We start from the raw sequence: 18,937 nt of genomic DNA on the forward strand, positions 1-18,937 counted from the left end.
GATGAGCAAAACCGATTACCTAAACATTCTTATAGAAAATATGGAACCCATCATTAGAAAATTAAATCTAGACCGAACCTGGATCTTCCAACAGGACAACTATCCGAAGCATACTTCTTAACTTGTTAAAGAATGGTTGTTGTATCATACACCGAAACAACTGGAACAACCCCCACAGTCACCGAACATTAATTCCATTGAACATCTGTGGTAGCATTTGGACAGTCAGATCAGAAAATGAAATATTACCAGCAATGACTCTCTACACGAAATCCTGCAGGAGAGTGGTTCAACATCCCAACATCGGTGACATCAAAATTGGTAGAAACAATGCCAAGGAGGCTTGAAACTGTTTTAAAACCCAAAAGATGTCAAATAAAATACTAAACACGTTTTTTCTTCTAATTTCCCTAAACTGTACACTTTCTTTTGACGCGTTAAAAATGGAGTATTTTTGGTTTTGTTGTTACTGTTTTTGTTGCAGTTGAAATAGTTTAGTTTTTTGTTTATATATTGCAAGAGAACAATTAAATGTTTTGTTAAATATACTAGAACTGGAGAACAAATAGTTTTTTAATATGTAAATAAAACGTTTTAAATGTAAAAACAAGTTGTACACTTTCTTTAGACGCTGACTGTAAGTTTGTCATTCCGTTTGTAATTTCTACATTTTTCATTTGCGACCCCACAAAGTATATATATTCTGAATCGTTATAGATAGAGGAGTCGATATAGCCATGTCCGTCTGTGTGTTGAAATCAACTTTCTGAAGCCCCCAAATAACTTACATACACGAATGATACATCAATATCTCCGAAATTCTTCCGGCTCGGTTAAAATCGAGAAAATCGGTGCACAAATGGCTGAGATATAAGGAAAAAACCGGGACAACCTCGATTTTTGACCTATTTTCGACCCATATCTGGATTACTAAATCATTAATATAGACAATATGGATATATAATGATAGATATTTCAAAGACCTGTGCAAATCGGAAAAATATATTTTAACCCGAATTTTTTTTTTCACCAAAGTTTTTATACCCTTCACCTTCGTGAGAAGGGTATATATAAGTTTGTCATTCCGTTTGTAATTTCTACATTTTTCATTTCCGACCCTATGAAGTATATATATTCTGGATCCTTATAGATAGCGGAGTCGATTAAGCCATGGCCGTCTGTCTGTCTGTTGAAATCAATTTTCTGAAGACCCCAGATATCTTCGGGATCCAAATATTCAATAATTCTGTCAGACATGCTTTCGAGAATTTTGCTATTTAAAATCAGCAAAATCGGTCCACAAATGGCTGAGATATGAGGAAAAAACCAGGACTATATCTGGATTACTAAGTCATTAATATAAACAATATGGATATCTAATGATAGATATTTCAAGCGACGTATATAAGACCATAGTAAGTTGGATCTACAATGGGTCAAAATCGGACAAAATATTTTTCAATCCGAATTTTTTCACCAAAAAAAAAAAAAAATTTATAAAATTTAAAAAAAAAAATTATAAAATTTAAAAAACAAACATATAAACTAATGGAGGTTATGTCACATGCAATTACATATGTACGTTTGAACGTGAAAATTATGAATCGTATGTATAACGTGAATTTTTACATACACATGGAATTCCATATGTATGGAATACATGCCATCTGACCAACCCCCCCTATTAGGCCTCATAACAAAATGTATATGGAACTAAATTTGAATAACAATATATTTCAAACCAAAAACAAAATGCAACTAACCCCCAGTAACACGAAGTCTGGTTATGTTTCAACTAATAGTTATACTGACAGTTTTCATACAAAAATAATTTTAAACGACAGTATCTATAACTATTAGTTAAGGCATAACCAGACGTCGTGTTAATGTTGGTAAGTAGTTTTTTTTTTTTTAATTTTATTTTATATACATACATACTTATTATAGGCCTTATTCATAATCGATTTTTTAATTTATCAAAGGTTTATAAAACAAATTTAAAAAGTTATTATGAATATTGAAACTTATTTTTTAATATTCAATTTCTTTACTTTTTGAACTATTTCTTCCAAACTATCATCGTCATTAGTTGATATTTTCCGTGTAGCAGTTGTTGGAGATGATTTATTATTGACCGATACATTTGTGGCTTTTTTTGGCTTGGAAGTTTTTGGTGTAGTACCAGTTGTTGATGGTAAATCATTGTTTTTCGTTTCATTTGTAAGTTCTTTCTGCTTCTGTGTTTTTGGGGAGGGAGTATTTCCAGCAGCTTCAGATTTAGTAGCTGATTTTTGTGGAGTGCATTGAAAGTCCTTTAAACTTTCAATTATTTTCTTACAAGTTTTGTTGGCATTATCAATTTTAACAAAACAATTTTGGCAAACAAATTCTTTGCCCTGCTCGTCAGATTCCAATTCACGTCTTAGCAAATTGGCAATTAGCTCTGACTGTTCGTGTCGAGAAATGTCAGTTATAGGCTCACTGTTAAGGGCACAAATATTACCACATTCAGCCTGGGCACGAGTCTAAAAAGATGGATACATATGTGGAAAATTATATTGCTTGTAGTAAATTATTAATTTTCATTCGTTACCTTTCTTTCCTCTAAACTTGTTATAATTTTATTATGAATTTCCCTTGCTTCTTTAATATCGCGTGCACATTTTTTGCATACATATATTTTTTTAACTTTCCGTGGTCCCAGTGTGATTCCAGTTAAATTTTCATATTCATCGATTGTTATGATGTTAAGCATTGGAGTATTATCCGCTTTCGAGGCGAGACAAATTTTACATTCTTCATTTTCGGCCATTGTGTGAAACTAAAAGAAACAAAGAAGTATTACATATAAATACATATAGATTTGATAAGTATTTTAATATTGAAATATTATCATCCAGTCTTGTACGTGAGATGGGAGGGAGCATTAATATATTACTCCTCGAAACCATTTTGAATTACAATACTGTAATTTCCCTGCTCGTATATATTTTGTATATGTTTCTGAAAGAAGTTTTAACATACATAAGTGTAAAATAAAAATTGACTCATTTAAAGGTACCGGCCCAATCAAAAATCGTGAAATTTTTATTAAAAATTTCAGATTTATCGAAAAAATTTTACAAAACGCAGATTACAAAAGAAATATTATTTAAATTCACCAGATATCACGAGGTATATAACGCAGAGCGGTCTCTTTTATGAAAAAACAAGTAAGAGAGCTTTATTCGGCTGTGCCGAATCTTATATACCCTTCACCAAATTATACTTTAAAATAAATTTTTTTATTTAAACAAAATTAAATTTTTTTTTTTTAATTGTTTTAAAATTTTTTTTTAAATTTTTTTTTGAAATTGTTTTTTTAATTTTTTAAAAAATTTTTTTTTTACAAATTTAAAAAAAAATTTTTTTTTGTTTTTTTAAATTTTTTTGTAGTTTTTAAAAAAAATTTATGACAAAAAAAATTGTTTGATGAAAAAAAAAAATCGGGTTAAAAAATATCTTTCCCGATTTTGACCCATTGTAGGTCCAACTTACTATATCCTTATCTACATCGTTGCAATGGACTTTGAAATATCTATCATTAGATATCCATATTGTCTATATTAATGACTTAGTAATCCAGATATAGATAAAAAATAGGTAAAAAATCGAGGTTGTCCCGGTTTTTTGCTCATATCTCCGTTATTTATGGACGGATTTTGCTGATTTTAAATAGCAAACTTCTCGAAAGCATGTCTGATAGAATTATTGAAGATTTGGATCCCGAAGATATCTGGGGTCTTCAGAAAATTGATTTCAACAGACAGACAGACGGACATGGCTTAATCGACTCCGCTATCTATAAGGATCCAGAATATATGTATATACTTTATAGGGTTGGAAATGAAAAATGTAGAAATTACAAACGGAATGACAAATTTATATATACCCTTCTCACGAAGTTGAAGGGACGTATATATTTTTAAAAATTACCGAACCCAAGTAGGTTTATCACATCAGAAAAGTTGGCGAAAATTTAACAAATATCTCTTAAACCAAAAATTTCTAAATTATTCTTGACATTCGGATAAGAACTGAATTTTTGTTGATATTTTGTAAGTCCGAGGCGAGCAACTTTGGGGGCTGCCCACCAGCCTCAAATTTAAAACATAAAATTTTCTATAGAAAATATGTAACTGTTATACACAAAATTTTGTTTAGATTTTCTTGGTTGGATTGGTTGGTATAACAATATTGTGTCTGTGAAGTACTCAAATATGCAAAGAATATTTGGTTTGAATGAGTCTCTTCTATGTAATATAAACGCCATGATTGGATTATAACGAAAAGCAAAAGAAATGTGTAAATACACTCAACAACGTTAATTGAATATAAATTCATCCTGTATAAGACCGTTTTAAAACTAATTTCGACATATGGAATTCAATTATGGGGAATGGCTAGTATACACCAGTATTTCTCTTGTACAGAGGGCCCAATCTAAAATTCTTAGGACCATGACGGAAGCACCATGGTATATAAGAAATGAAAATATCCACAGGGACTTAAGGTAGGATCACACGATTGCCGCAATGCATTTAATACAATTTGTTTTGTGCTGAATTGGGGACCAATAAAGAAATTGTCCCAATCAAATTCTCTTTTTATATAAATTTGATTGTCGTAAATTGGCGCAAAGCGATTTAGTGGCAATAATTGTCGCATTCCAGTCACACGATTGTTCTAGTTTACGGCAACTCAGAGAAACAGCTGTTGTGCTAGATGTTAAATTTTGTTTTGTTTACAAAAATCTATTTGTGAAAAAATTATTTGTTAACTAGAAAAAGAAAATAGCGTCGGCCTTAATTATCGCATAAAAAAATGAATAAAGAAATGTTAAAAGATGTACATATGTGGCTCAGAAATAGAATATTTAATTTACAAAAATGAATATTGGCGCTAATTGTCTTCTTTGATTTCCGCACTAGAACACAATAAATATTGGTGTATTTTTAACTTTTGCATTTGATTGGGCCCAATAAGCACAATATTGAACCAATAAGTTGTGAAATCACACGATTGACATATAAAATAGACCAATAATTGGTGCATTGCGGCAATCGTGTGATTCTACCTTTAGAAGTGACATTGGTAAAGGAAGAGTTCAAGAAAGTCCGTGATAAATATATTGTAAAGCTGCAAAACCATCCCAATACGCTTGCAAGACAACTTGTGCAGATCCAAACCCGATCCAGGCTCCGTAGAGCAGATCTACCACCCCGCTAAGATGAGTGCCAGTTAACCATTAAGGCTCTCTTGTTGAAGAGCAAATTGTTTTAATTTTTAGTTATACGATTTAAATACTTATTGTCGGGTCTATAAAAGGCAGATTCAATAAATAAATAAAGCGTTTAAAAAAAATGTGTAAATTTATCTTTTTTAATAAAATACAATACAAAAAAATGGTTTGAAAGTATCAAATGAAACGCAAGAGTACTATGCAAGTACTAAGTAAGTACGATCGTATCAACTTTTCCATCTCTGATGTTTTTGTTTATATTCCTCTTTGTGATTTTCGCTGTTTTGACGGAAATGCCACTTGATAATAACACAGGAAAAGCGATATTGTTATCGTGGCTGTTGGCTTACTAATGCTTTGGCAATAAATTTGTGTTAGTTTCCAGAATGTTTTAAATATAGAGAAAATATACTTACTAGAAAAAAAACTCAAACAAAAAAATTACTCAAAACAGTTACACATACGAGTGTTGTTTTTGTTTTCACATAGTTTGTTTTTTGCTAATACATCCTCACCACTTAGGTTTTTGACAACTGAGTTAGGTCTTTGACAGGAGAGTTTCCGCTCTATGTATATTAAATTATCCATTAGAATTCTCAGTAATTGATAACAGAATTGTAAATTTTAAATACATTTATAGCATTCGCAATTAGTCATTTATACATATACATACATACCATCAAAAAATTGTGGGTATATTCGATTTGTCATACAACAACTTCTGTTGATTACTGTTGCGACTGAGGGATCGTTAAAAGTAAATGCATCGCACTTAGAGATGCTAAACGGGGAATCCCGTTCCCGAAAATCCCGGGGTTTTCGGATTTTCTAAATCCCGAAGCCCGGGATTTTTTAATTTTAAATCCCGGGGTTTTCGGGATTTTCCAAATCCCGTTTTTGTGTGACTTTTTCATTCATTTATCGCAAAGTGATGTTCAGCAAAGTTGTTAAGCTCAACTCGTGCTACAATATCTATATATGTATATAAAAGAGTAACGTTACTGACTGACTGACTGATTCATCATCGCACAGCCCAAACGGCTGAAGCTAGAATCACGAAATTTTAACTGTGGGTTCCTCCCTATTCAAAACGATCCGATAAGAAGGGATTTTTGGAAATTCGAACGTTTAGGGGGTAAAAAAGGGTAAATTCGGTAACCTTATATCTTCAAAACTAATAAAGATACAAAAAAACTTAAAATTGCATGTTACTCCATTTAAAAAATAAGCTGACAGGTGTTTCGTACTTTTTCGAAATTCGAACCTTTTAGGGGAGAAAACGAGTAAAAACTGTATTTTGGTACTTTTTTGGCACCCTATGTATCTTTTAAACCAATAAACATAGAAACAAAATTTAAATCGTATTCTTTACTTATCAAAAAATAAAAAATATAGGTTTGGTACTTTTTGGAAATTCAAACCCTTAAGGGATAAAAATTGTGTTTATTTTTGGTACCTTTTCATAAAATATGTTTTTCTATAATTTGACATAGACATACGAATATTTCATTAGATCTCCCACCACGATACAGAAATTTATTTGAATTAAATTTTACCAAAGCAATGGGGATAAAAAAGGTACCAAAAAGGGGATAAAATCGGGAAAATACATTTTATTGCAAATTATTAAGCCGATTTTGATAATTTTTTTAACATTGGTTCCTGGATTCATACAAAAATTAACTAACAGGTTGTTATTTGGAACTCGAGTGCCATGGTGTATTTTAGGCCAAATCCGGGTAAACAGCTTGGTACTTTTTTTAAAACATATTTATTATTGGGCACATTAACACAGATTTTAATCGATTGAGACATGTCTGTAGCATAAACAACTTTTGCAAAATGAAATAATTTAAAATTTCAGACTTGAGGGGTGTTCAAGGACGAAAAGGGAAATTGGTACTTTTCTGCTAATGGTACCTTTTTAATATTTTAAATTATTTCACTTATCGACATTAAAGTTAGCTGATATGTATCTGAGTGAAGTTAGTGTTAGAAATAAGGGATTATATTTAGGTACCAAAATGTGAGAACTGAACTATAGGTACTTTTTCATTCTTCTAATGGTACTTTTTGAATTTTCTATTACAATGGACTTAGAAACATGAAATTAATCATACACGGTCCTAAGTCAGTGAGAATTCTAGGGGGAGACTTTTTGGTACTTTTTGAATGGTACTTTTTGTAATTTCTTCACCAATGAACCTAGAAACATGAAGTAAAGCTTATATGGACCGGAGTGAGTGGGAATCAACAAGTGCCTGATTTTTGGTACTTTTTCTTTTTTTTTAATTTTTTTTCTAGTTTTTAAAAAAAATTTATGACAAAAAAAATTGTTTGATGAAAAAAAAAAATCGGGTTAAAAAATATCTTTCCCGATTTTGACCCATTGTAGGTCCAACTTACTATATCCTTATCTACATCGTTGCAATGGACTTTGAAATATCTATCATTAGATATCCATATTGTCTATATTAATGACTTAGTAATCCAGATATAGATAAAAAATAGGTAAAAAATCGAGGTTGTCCCGGTTTTTTGCTCATATCTCCGTTATTTATGGACGGATTTTGCTGATTTTAAATAGCAAACTTCTCGAAAGCATGTCTGATAGAATTATTGAAGATTTGGATCCCGAAGATATCTGGGGTCTTCAGAAAATTGATTTCAACAGACAGACAGACGGACATGGCTTAATCGACTCCGCTATCTATAAGGATCCAGAATATATGTATATACTTTATAGGGTTGGAAATGAAAAATGTAGAAATTACAAACGGAATGACAAATTTATATATACCCTTCTCACGAAGTTGAAGGGACGTATATATTTTTAAAAATTACCGAACCCAAGTAGGTTTATCACATCAGAAAAGTTGGCGAAAATTTAACAAATATCTCTTAAACCAAAAATTTCTAAATTATTCTTGACATTCGGATAAGAACTGAATTTTTGTTGATATTTTGTAAGTCCGAGGCGAGCAACTTTGGGGGCTGCCCACCAGCCTCAAATTTAAAACATAAAATTTTCTATAGAAAATATGTAACTGTTATACACAAAATTTTGTTTAGATTTTCTTGGTTGGATTGGTTGGTATAACAATATTGTGTCTGTGAAGTACTCAAATATGCAAAGAATATTTGGTTTGAATGAGTCTCTTCTATGTAATATAAACGCCATGATTGGATTATAACGAAAAGCAAAAGAAATGTGTAAATACACTCAACAACGTTAATTGAATATAAATTCATCCTGTATAAGACCGTTTTAAAACTAATTTCGACATATGGAATTCAATTATGGGGAATGGCTAGTATACACCAGTATTTCTCTTGTACAGAGGGCCCAATCTAAAATTCTTAGGACCATGACGGAAGCACCATGGTATATAAGAAATGAAAATATCCACAGGGACTTAAGGTAGGATCACACGATTGCCGCAATGCATTTAATACAATTTGTTTTGTGCTGAATTGGGGACCAATAAAGAAATTGTCCCAATCAAATTCTCTTTTTATATAAATTTGATTGTCGTAAATTGGCGCAAAGCGATTTAGTGGCAATAATTGTCGCATTCCAGTCACACGATTGTTCTAGTTTACGGCAACTCAGAGAAACAGCTGTTGTGCTAGATGTTAAATTTTGTTTTGTTTACAAAAATCTATTTGTGAAAAAATTATTTGTTAACTAGAAAAAGAAAATAGCGTCGGCCTTAATTATCGCATAAAAAAATGAATAAAGAAATGTTAAAAGATGTACATATGTGGCTCAGAAATAGAATATTTAATTTACAAAAATGAATATTGGCGCTAATTGTCTTCTTTGATTTCCGCACTAGAACACAATAAATATTGGTGTATTTTTAACTTTTGCATTTGATTGGGCCCAATAAGCACAATATTGAACCAATAAGTTGTGAAATCACACGATTGACATATAAAATAGACCAATAATTGGTGCATTGCGGCAATCGTGTGATTCTACCTTTAGAAGTGACATTGGTAAAGGAAGAGTTCAAGAAAGTCCGTGATAAATATATTGTAAAGCTGCAAAACCATCCCAATACGCTTGCAAGACAACTTGTGCAGATCCAAACCCGATCCAGGCTCCGTAGAGCAGATCTACCACCCCGCTAAGATGAGTGCCAGTTAACCATTAAGGCTCTCTTGTTGAAGAGCAAATTGTTTTAATTTTTAGTTATACGATTTAAATACTTATTGTCGGGTCTATAAAAGGCAGATTCAATAAATAAATAAAGCGTTTAAAAAAAATGTGTAAATTTATCTTTTTTAATAAAATACAATACAAAAAAATGGTTTGAAAGTATCAAATGAAACGCAAGAGTACTATGCAAGTACTAAGTAAGTACGATCGTATCAACTTTTCCATCTCTGATGTTTTTGTTTATATTCCTCTTTGTGATTTTCGCTGTTTTGACGGAAATGCCACTTGATAATAACACAGGAAAAGCGATATTGTTATCGTGGCTGTTGGCTTACTAATGCTTTGGCAATAAATTTGTGTTAGTTTCCAGAATGTTTTAAATATAGAGAAAATATACTTACTAGAAAAAAAACTCAAACAAAAAAATTACTCAAAACAGTTACACATACGAGTGTTGTTTTTGTTTTCACATAGTTTGTTTTTTGCTAATACATCCTCACCACTTAGGTTTTTGACAACTGAGTTAGGTCTTTGACAGGAGAGTTTCCGCTCTATGTATATTAAATTATCCATTAGAATTCTCAGTAATTGATAACAGAATTGTAAATTTTAAATACATTTATAGCATTCGCAATTAGTCATTTATACATATACATACATACCATCAAAAAATTGTGGGTATATTCGATTTGTCATACAACAACTTCTGTTGATTACTGTTGCGACTGAGGGATCGTTAAAAGTAAATGCATCGCACTTAGAGATGCTAAACGGGGAATCCCGTTCCCGAAAATCCCGGGGTTTTCGGATTTTCTAAATCCCGAAGCCCGGGATTTTTTAATTTTAAATCCCGGGGTTTTCGGGATTTTCCAAATCCCGTTTTTGTGTGACTTTTTCATTCATTTATCGCAAAGTGATGTTCAGCAAAGTTGTTAAGCTCAACTCGTGCTACAATATCTATATATGTATATAAAAGAGTAACGTTACTGACTGACTGACTGATTCATCATCGCACAGCCCAAACGGCTGAAGCTAGAATCACGAAATTTTAACTGTGGGTTCCTCCCTATTCAAAACGATCCGATAAGAAGGGATTTTTGGAAATTCGAACGTTTAGGGGGTAAAAAAGGGTAAATTCGGTAACCTTATATCTTCAAAACTAATAAAGATACAAAAAAACTTAAAATTGCATGTTACTCCATTTAAAAAATAAGCTGACAGGTGTTTCGTACTTTTTCGAAATTCGAACCTTTTAGGGGAGAAAACGAGTAAAAACTGTATTTTGGTACTTTTTTGGCACCCTATGTATCTTTTAAACCAATAAACATAGAAACAAAATTTAAATCGTATTCTTTACTTATCAAAAAATAAAAAATATAGGTTTGGTACTTTTTGGAAATTCAAACCCTTAAGGGATAAAAATTGTGTTTATTTTTGGTACCTTTTCATAAAATATGTTTTTCTATAATTTGACATAGACATACGAATATTTCATTAGATCTCCCACCACGATACAGAAATTTATTTGAATTAAATTTTACCAAAGCAATGGGGATAAAAAAGGTACCAAAAAGGGGATAAAATCGGGAAAATACATTTTATTGCAAATTATTAAGCCGATTTTGATAATTTTTTTAACATTGGTTCCTGGATTCATACAAAAATTAACTAACAGGTTGTTATTTGGAACTCGAGTGCCATGGTGTATTTTAGGCCAAATCCGGGTAAACAGCTTGGTACTTTTTTTAAAACATATTTATTATTGGGCACATTAACACAGATTTTAATCGATTGAGACATGTCTGTAGCATAAACAACTTTTGCAAAATGAAATAATTTAAAATTTCAGACTTGAGGGGTGTTCAAGGACGAAAAGGGAAATTGGTACTTTTCTGCTAATGGTACCTTTTTAATATTTTAAATTATTTCACTTATCGACATTAAAGTTAGCTGATATGTATCTGAGTGAAGTTAGTGTTAGAAATAAGGGATTATATTTAGGTACCAAAATGTGAGAACTGAACTATAGGTACTTTTTCATTCTTCTAATGGTACTTTTTGAATTTTCTATTACAATGGACTTAGAAACATGAAATTAATCATACACGGTCCTAAGTCAGTGAGAATTCTAGGGGGAGACTTTTTGGTACTTTTTGAATGGTACTTTTTGTAATTTCTTCACCAATGAACCTAGAAACATGAAGTAAAGCTTATATGGACCGGAGTGAGTGGGAATCAACAAGTGCCTGATTTTTGGTACTTTTTCTTTTTTTTTAATTTTTTTTCTAGTTTTTAAAAAAAATTTATGACAAAAAAAATTGTTTGATGAAAAAAAAAAATCGGGTTAAAAAATATCTTTCCCGATTTTGACCCATTGTAGGTCCAACTTACTATATCCTTATCTACATCGTTGCAATGGACTTTGAAATATCTATCATTAGATATCCATATTGTCTATATTAATGACTTAGTAATCCAGATATAGATAAAAAATAGGTAAAAAATCGAGGTTGTCCCGGTTTTTTGCTCATATCTCCGTTATTTATGGACGGATTTTGCTGATTTTAAATAGCAAACTTCTCGAAAGCATGTCTGATAGAATTATTGAAGATTTGGATCCCGAAGATATCTGGGGTCTTCAGAAAATTGATTTCAACAGACAGACAGACGGACATGGCTTAATCGACTCCGCTATCTATAAGGATCCAGAATATATGTATATACTTTATAGGGTTGGAAATGAAAAATGTAGAAATTACAAACGGAATGACAAATTTATATATACCCTTCTCACGAAGTTGAAGGGACGTATATATTTTTAAAAATTACCGAACCCAAGTAGGTTTATCACATCAAAAAAGTTGGCGAAAATTTAACAAATATCTCTTAAACCAAAAATTTCTAAATTATTCTTGACATTCGGATAAGAACTGAATTTTTGTTGATATTTTGTAAGTCCGAGGCGAGCAACTTTGGGGGCTGCCCACCAGCCTCAAATTTAAAACATAAAATTTTCTATAGAAAATATGTAACTGTTATACACAAAATTTTGTTTAGATTTTCTTGGTTGGATTGGTTGGTATAACAATATTGTGTCTGTGAAGTACTCAAATATGCAAAGAATATTTGGTTTGAATGAGTCTCTTCTATGTAATATAAACGCCATGATTGGATTATAACGAAAAGCAAAAGAAATGTGTAAATACACTCAACAACGTTAATTGAATATAAATTCATCCTGTATAAGACCGTTTTAAAACTAATTTCGACATATGGAATTCAATTATGGGGAATGGCTAGTATACACCAGTATTTCTCTTGTACAGAGGGCCCAATCTAAAATTCTTAGGACCATGACGGAAGCACCATGGTATATAAGAAATGAAAATATCCACAGGGACTTAAGGTAGGATCACACGATTGCCGCAATGCATTTAATACAATTTGTTTTGTGCTGAATTGGGGACCAATAAAGAAATTGTCCCAATCAAATTCTCTGCAGTCAGCCTCATTTTATATAAATTTGATTGTCGTAAATTGGCGCAAAGCGATTTAGTGGCAATAATTGTCGCATTCCAGTCACACGATTGTTCTAGTTTACGGCAACTCAGAGAAACAGCTGTTGTGCTAGATGTTAAATTTTGTTTTGTTTACAAAAATCTATTTGTGAAAAAATTATTTGTTAACTAGAAAAAGAAAATAGCGTCGGCCTTAATTATCGCATAAAAAAATTAATAAAGAAATGTTAAAAGATGTACATATGTGGCTCAGAAATAGAATATTTAATTTACAAAAATGAATATTGGCGCTAATTGTCTTCTTTGATTTCCGCACTAGAACACAATAAATATTGGTGTATTTTTAACTTTTGCATTTGATTGGGCCCAATAAGCACAATATTGTTGTGGTTTGACATATGAACCAATAAGTTGTGAAATCACACGATTGACATATAAAATATACCAATAATTGGTGCATTGCGGCAATCGTGTGATTCTACCTTTAGAAGTGACATTGGTAAAGGAAGAGTTCAAGAAAGTCCGTGATAAATATATTGTAAAGCTGCAAAACCATCCCAATACGCTTGCAAGACAACTTGTGCAGATCCAAACCCGATCCAGGCTCCGTAGAGCAGATCTACCACCCCGCTAAGATGAGTGCCAGTTAACCATTAAGGCTCTCTTGTTGAAGAGCAAATTGTTTTAATTTTTAGTTATACGATTTAAATACTTATTGTCGGGTCTATAAAAGGCAGATTCAATAAATAAATAAAGCGTTTAAAAAAAATGTGTAAATTTATCTTTTTTAATAAAATACAATACAAAAAAATGGTTTGAAAGTATCAAATGAAACGCAAGAGTACTATGCAAGTACTAAGTAAGTACGATCGTATCAACTTTTCCATCTCTGATGTTTTTGTTTATATTCCTCTTTGTGATTTTCGCTGTTTTGACGGAAATGCCACTTGATAATAACACAGGAAAAGCGATATTGTTATCGTGGCTGTTGGCTTACTAATGCTTTGGCAATAAATTTGTGTTAGTTTCCAGAATGTTTTAAATATAGAGAAAATATACTTACTAGAAAAAAAACTCAAACAAAAAAATTACTCAAAACAGTTACACATACGAATGATGTTTTTGTTTTCACGTAGTTTTTTTTTTTTTGCTAATACATTCTCACCACTTAGGTTTTTGAAATTATCCATTAGAATTCTCAGTAATTGATAACAGAATCGTAAATTTTAAATACATTTATAGCATTCGGGTATATTCGATTTGTCATACATAATCAACAGAAATTGTTGATTACTGTTGCGACTGAGGGATCGTTAAAAGTAAATGCATCGCACTTAGAGATGCTAAACGGGGAATCCCGTGATTTTCGGGATTTTCCAAATCCCGTTTTTCATAAATAAATAGGGAAAATTGTAATTTTTGTGTGACTTTTTCATTCATTTTGACATTCTACATGGCCGAATATCTCAAAGTGATGTTCAGCAAAGTTGTTAAGCTCAACTCCTGCTACAATATATGTAGTTAATAAAGGAAAACGGTATTTTTGGTTTTCCTTGAGTGGGGCTCTAGAAAATCAATTATTCAACATTTTTTGTAAGTTATCTATCAAAACTCAATTTAAATCCTCTTCAAATGAAATTGATTTTATCTCAGATGAGGAGCTCGAACAAAATGAAAATATTTCGATTGCTAAAAGGCTAAAAGATATTATTAATAAATGTAAAAACCCCAAATAACAATAACGAAACCAAATTATAATGTAGATTTTCAACTTGCAAAAGAAATACATCATTTTATTTCTGAAGGAACAAGAGGAAAATACTTGCAGATTTGTTATAAGTATTTGCAAACGGGTTTGCCAATGTGAAAGATGTTTTTCGGCAGCAGCATATGTCGAAAACAAAATTCGTTCCAGAATGGCAGATGAAACCATAGATGCAATAGTATTCTTAAGAAGCTATTTAAAATAAACACTTTTTATACTAAAGTACGGTTTTTCACCAGTATGTCGATTTTTTTCACGAAAAATCGTATAGCAGAAACGCATTCTACGGAAAATTCTAAGAAGAAACCAGAGGTCTAAAATCGCATTCGTCTTTTATCCAATGATGGCTGACTTCATAAACGCATTTTGCAAAGCAACACTGCAATACATAAGCGGAGTTCAGTATTAAGTGCGAATGGTATTGCATCATTGCATCATTGCAAATGCAAAATTGTAAATGTTTTTGTGTGTATTTTGTTATTGGATTACGGTAAAATTTTGCATTTGCAATGATGCTAGACCATTCGCACTTAACAGTGAATACCGCTATAGTGTTCATAAACGCAATAGATTTTGTTTTGGCAATGTCGCAAGTTCATTATTGCATGAACTGCTTTTATTTATGATTCTTTACAAAACATTTATGCGTTCATGAATGTCACAAAGAATTGCTTTGCCTAGTAATTGCTTTGCATTACTGCGTTTATGAAGTCGGCCGATATTTCAGTATATATATTTTTTTTAATAGTTTTTTTATTGGATAAAAGACGAAATGCGCAAGATAGGATTTGATTTTAGACCTATGGTTTCTTGGGGATAATTTCATAGAATTTTGCGTAGCTTGCGTTTCTGCTATACGATTTTTTACATTTTGATCGTCCATACAAATCGACCCGGCCTAATGTACATACTTTATTGTTATTTCTTCTTATATAATGACTCATGCAAGTATTTTATGCTTTTTAGTGTCTAATAAAAATGAATTGCTAAATAAAAAATTTACTTTCAATTGTAAAGACATAATTATGTACGTTTCTTTCTTATAATTTTCGGGATTTTAGATTTCCCGATTTCGGGATTCTTTACAAAATCCCGAACCGGGGTTCGGCATTTGGTAAAAATCAGTCCCGATTAGCATCTCTAATCGCACTACAGAAATCAAAATTTAACAATAAACCATTTTTCACTATTATTGATTTAAATAATATTTACCAACTTACAGATGCAACAGTTGTTGTTCAATTCTTCACCAAATAAATATTTTTTTCACCAAGAATTTATATTTTGTTTACTTAAGTATTTTTCTTCAACTTGTTTTATACAGATTTTTTATTATAAAATATAATAATTATTTGTTATTATTTTACAAAATAAATCTAATAACTGACTTAAAAAAGCGATATTGTTATCGTGGCTGTTGACTTACTAATGCTTTGGGAATAAATTTGTGTTAGTTTCCAGAATGTTTTAAATATAGAGAAAATATACTTACTAGAAAAAAAACTCAAACAAAAAAATTACTCAAAACAGTTACACATACGAGTGTTGTTTTTGTTTTCACATAGTTTGTTTTTTGCTAATACATTCTCACCACTTAGGTTTTTGACAACTGAGTTAGGTCTTTGACAGGAGATACATACCGCTCTATGTATATTAAATTATCCATTAGAATTCTCAGTAATTGATAACAGAATTGTAAATTTTAAATACATTTATAGCATTCGCAATTAGTCATTTATACATATACACTGAATCAATTAAGTCTCCGTACAGACATACTCATAATATAAACTAGCAATTTATGGTCACTTTTCAATACATATTTAAAACTTTTTTTAATTCATTTTATAAAAAATCTTATAAACTAGAAATCAACATAAAAAAAATACAAACGTTTTCCTTAAAAACATAAAAATTTACATAAATTCAATAATTGTACGAAAAGTATCACCAAAAAAGTCTCCGTACAGTTAACCGTTTTAAGGCTAGGAATCCCAATATTAAACTTAATTGCATTTAATATGTGGTAGGTCCTCCTTTCTAAGCAATTGCTTAATTTTAATGGCTGTGCATGGAATGGACCAGCTTTGTTGTTGTCAGGGAATCCAAAAATAAGCAAATTTTAATGGATAGAAAGAAAATTATTATTAACTTGCAAAATGAAGGAAAAAATCTAACCGAAATCAAGGATATTGTAAAAAGACCACGCTCTTCCATTCAGTACGTTATTCAACAGTTCAAAAAAACCGGAACAATGGCAAATAAACAAAGAACTGACCATCCAAGAAAAATAGATCACCACTTAGAGAGAAGAATTGTACGATTTGTAGAAGGTAATCCAAAAATTAACGCATGTTTAATTGCGGGAAACTTGAAAACTAGTGATGAATTAACGGTAAACCCCCAAACTGTAAGAAACGCTCTTAAACTAAATGGATACAATGGTCGAGTAAGCCGTAAGAAGCCCCTTGTTCGAAAAGTGAACATGAAAAAGAGATTGGATTACGCTATCGAGCATATTGATAAAGATTTTTTTATTTTGGGATCGAGTTATTTTTAGCGATGAAAGTAAATTGAATGTTTTTGGTTCTGATGGAAGAGAAATGTTATGGAGAAAGCCAAATACTGAAATGAATCCGAAGCATTTGACGCTAACCGTAAAGCATGGGGGAGGTAACGTTATTGTTTGGGGTTACATGGCTTCATCTGGGGTGGGATAACTTATTTTTGTTGAAAACACTATGGTATAATATGCATACCTTAATATATTAAAAGAAAACTTAAAACAAAGTTCTGGAAAATTAGGCTTGGGACGTTTGTATTGCTTCCAACAAGACAACGATCCTAATCACACATCTAGATTAGTAAAGGAATGTCTTATTTATAATGTTCTTAAGCACTTAAATCGCACAGCTCAGCACCTGATCTCAACCCGATTGAGCATATATGGGATCACTTGGAAAGAAAGGTTCGGCAGCACAATATAACAAGAAAAGATCAGCTAAAAGCCGTTATAATGGAAGAGTGGTATAAAATAGATTCCCTGACAACAACAAAGCTGGTCCATTCCATGCACAGCCATTAAAATGCTGCAATTGCTCAGAAAGGAGGACCTACCACATATTAAATTCAATTAAAATTAATATTGGGATTCCTTGCCTTAAAACGGTTAACTGTACGGAGACTTTTTTGGTGATACTTTTCGTACAATTATTGAATTTATGTAAATTTTTATGTTTTTAATGAAAATGTTTGTAGTTTTTTTATGTTGATTTCTAGTTTATAAGATTTTTTATAAAATGAATTAAAAAAAGGTTTAAATATGTATTGAAAAGTGACCATAAATATCTAGTTTATATTATGAGTATGTCTGTACGGAGACTTAATTGATTCAGTGTACATACCATCAAAAAATTGTGGGTATATTCGATTTGTCATACAACAACTTCTGTTGATTACTGTTGCGACTGAGGGATCGTTAAAAGTAAATGCATCGCACTTAGAGATGCTAAACGGGGAATCCCGTTCCCGAAAATCCCGGGGTTTTCGGATTTTCTAAATCCCGAAGTTTTCGGGATTTTCCAAATCCCGTTTTTCATAAATAAATAGGGGAAATTGTCATTTTTGTGTGACTTTTTCATTCATTTATCGCAAAGTGATGTTCAGCAAAGTTGTTAAGCTCAACTCGTGCTACAATATCTATATATGTATATAAAAGAGTAACGTTACTGACTGACTGACTGATTCATCATCGCACAGCCCAAACGGCTGAAGCTAGAATCACGAAATTTTAACTGTGGGTTCCTCCCTATTCAAAACGATCCGATAAGAAGGGATTTTTGGAAATTCGAACGTTTAGGGGGTAAAAAAGGGTAAATTCGGTAACCTTATATCTTCAAAACTAATAAAGATACAAAAAAACTTAAAATTGCATGTTACTCCATTTAAAAAATAAGCTGACAGGTGTTTCGTACTTTTTCGAAATTCGAACCTTTTAGGGGAGAAAACGAGTAAAAACTGTATTTTGGTACTTTTTTGGCACCCTATGTATCTTTTAAACCAATAAACATAGAAACAAAATTTAAATCGTATTCTTTACTTATCAAAAAATAAAAAATATAGGTTTGGTACTTTTTGGAAATTCAAACCCTTAAGGGATAAAAATTGTGTTTATTTTTGGTACCTTTTCATAAAATATGTTTTTCTAT

The 18,937-nt window shown here is 31.4% G+C and overlaps 1 protein-coding gene across 2 annotated transcripts; it reads right to left on the reverse strand.

The window, feature by feature from the left end:
- Positions 1-1,734: 1,734 nt before the first annotated feature.
- LOC135958780 (uncharacterized) lies at positions 1,735-16,165 on the reverse strand. 2 transcript variants are annotated; one of them, XM_065509676.1, is made up of 3 exons: positions 15,950-16,165; positions 2,594-2,821; positions 1,735-2,525 (listed from the first exon to the last, which is right to left on the reverse strand). In XM_065509676.1, exons 2-3 carry the CDS (start codon positions 2,810-2,812, stop codon positions 2,025-2,027), a joined length of 720 nt encoding a protein of 239 aa, XP_065365748.1. In that variant the 5' UTR covers positions 2,813-2,821; positions 15,950-16,165; the 3' UTR covers positions 1,735-2,024. The 2 variants fall into 2 exon arrangements, with proteins under 2 accessions (XP_065365748.1, XP_065365749.1); XM_065509677.1 differs by having other exon boundaries at positions 15,942-16,165.
- Between the last annotated feature and the right edge of the window lie 2,772 nt (positions 16,166-18,937).

The sequence above is a fragment of the Calliphora vicina genome, chromosome 4 (genome assembly GCF_958450345.1).
Source record: "Calliphora vicina chromosome 4, idCalVici1.1, whole genome shotgun sequence".
NCBI lineage: Eukaryota > Metazoa > Arthropoda > Insecta > Diptera > Calliphoridae > Calliphora > Calliphora vicina.

Excerpts from the sequence above, each read along its gene's own strand:
- LOC135958780 (XM_065509676.1), bottom strand. The coding sequence starts at position 2,812 with ATGGCCGAAAATGAAGAATGTAAAATTTGTCTCGCCTCGAAAGCGGAT. Across the intron at positions 2,526-2,593 it reads CAAGTTTAGAGGAAAGAAAG|ACTCGTGCCCAGGCTGAATG; the intron begins GTAACGAATGAA and ends CCATCTTTTTAG.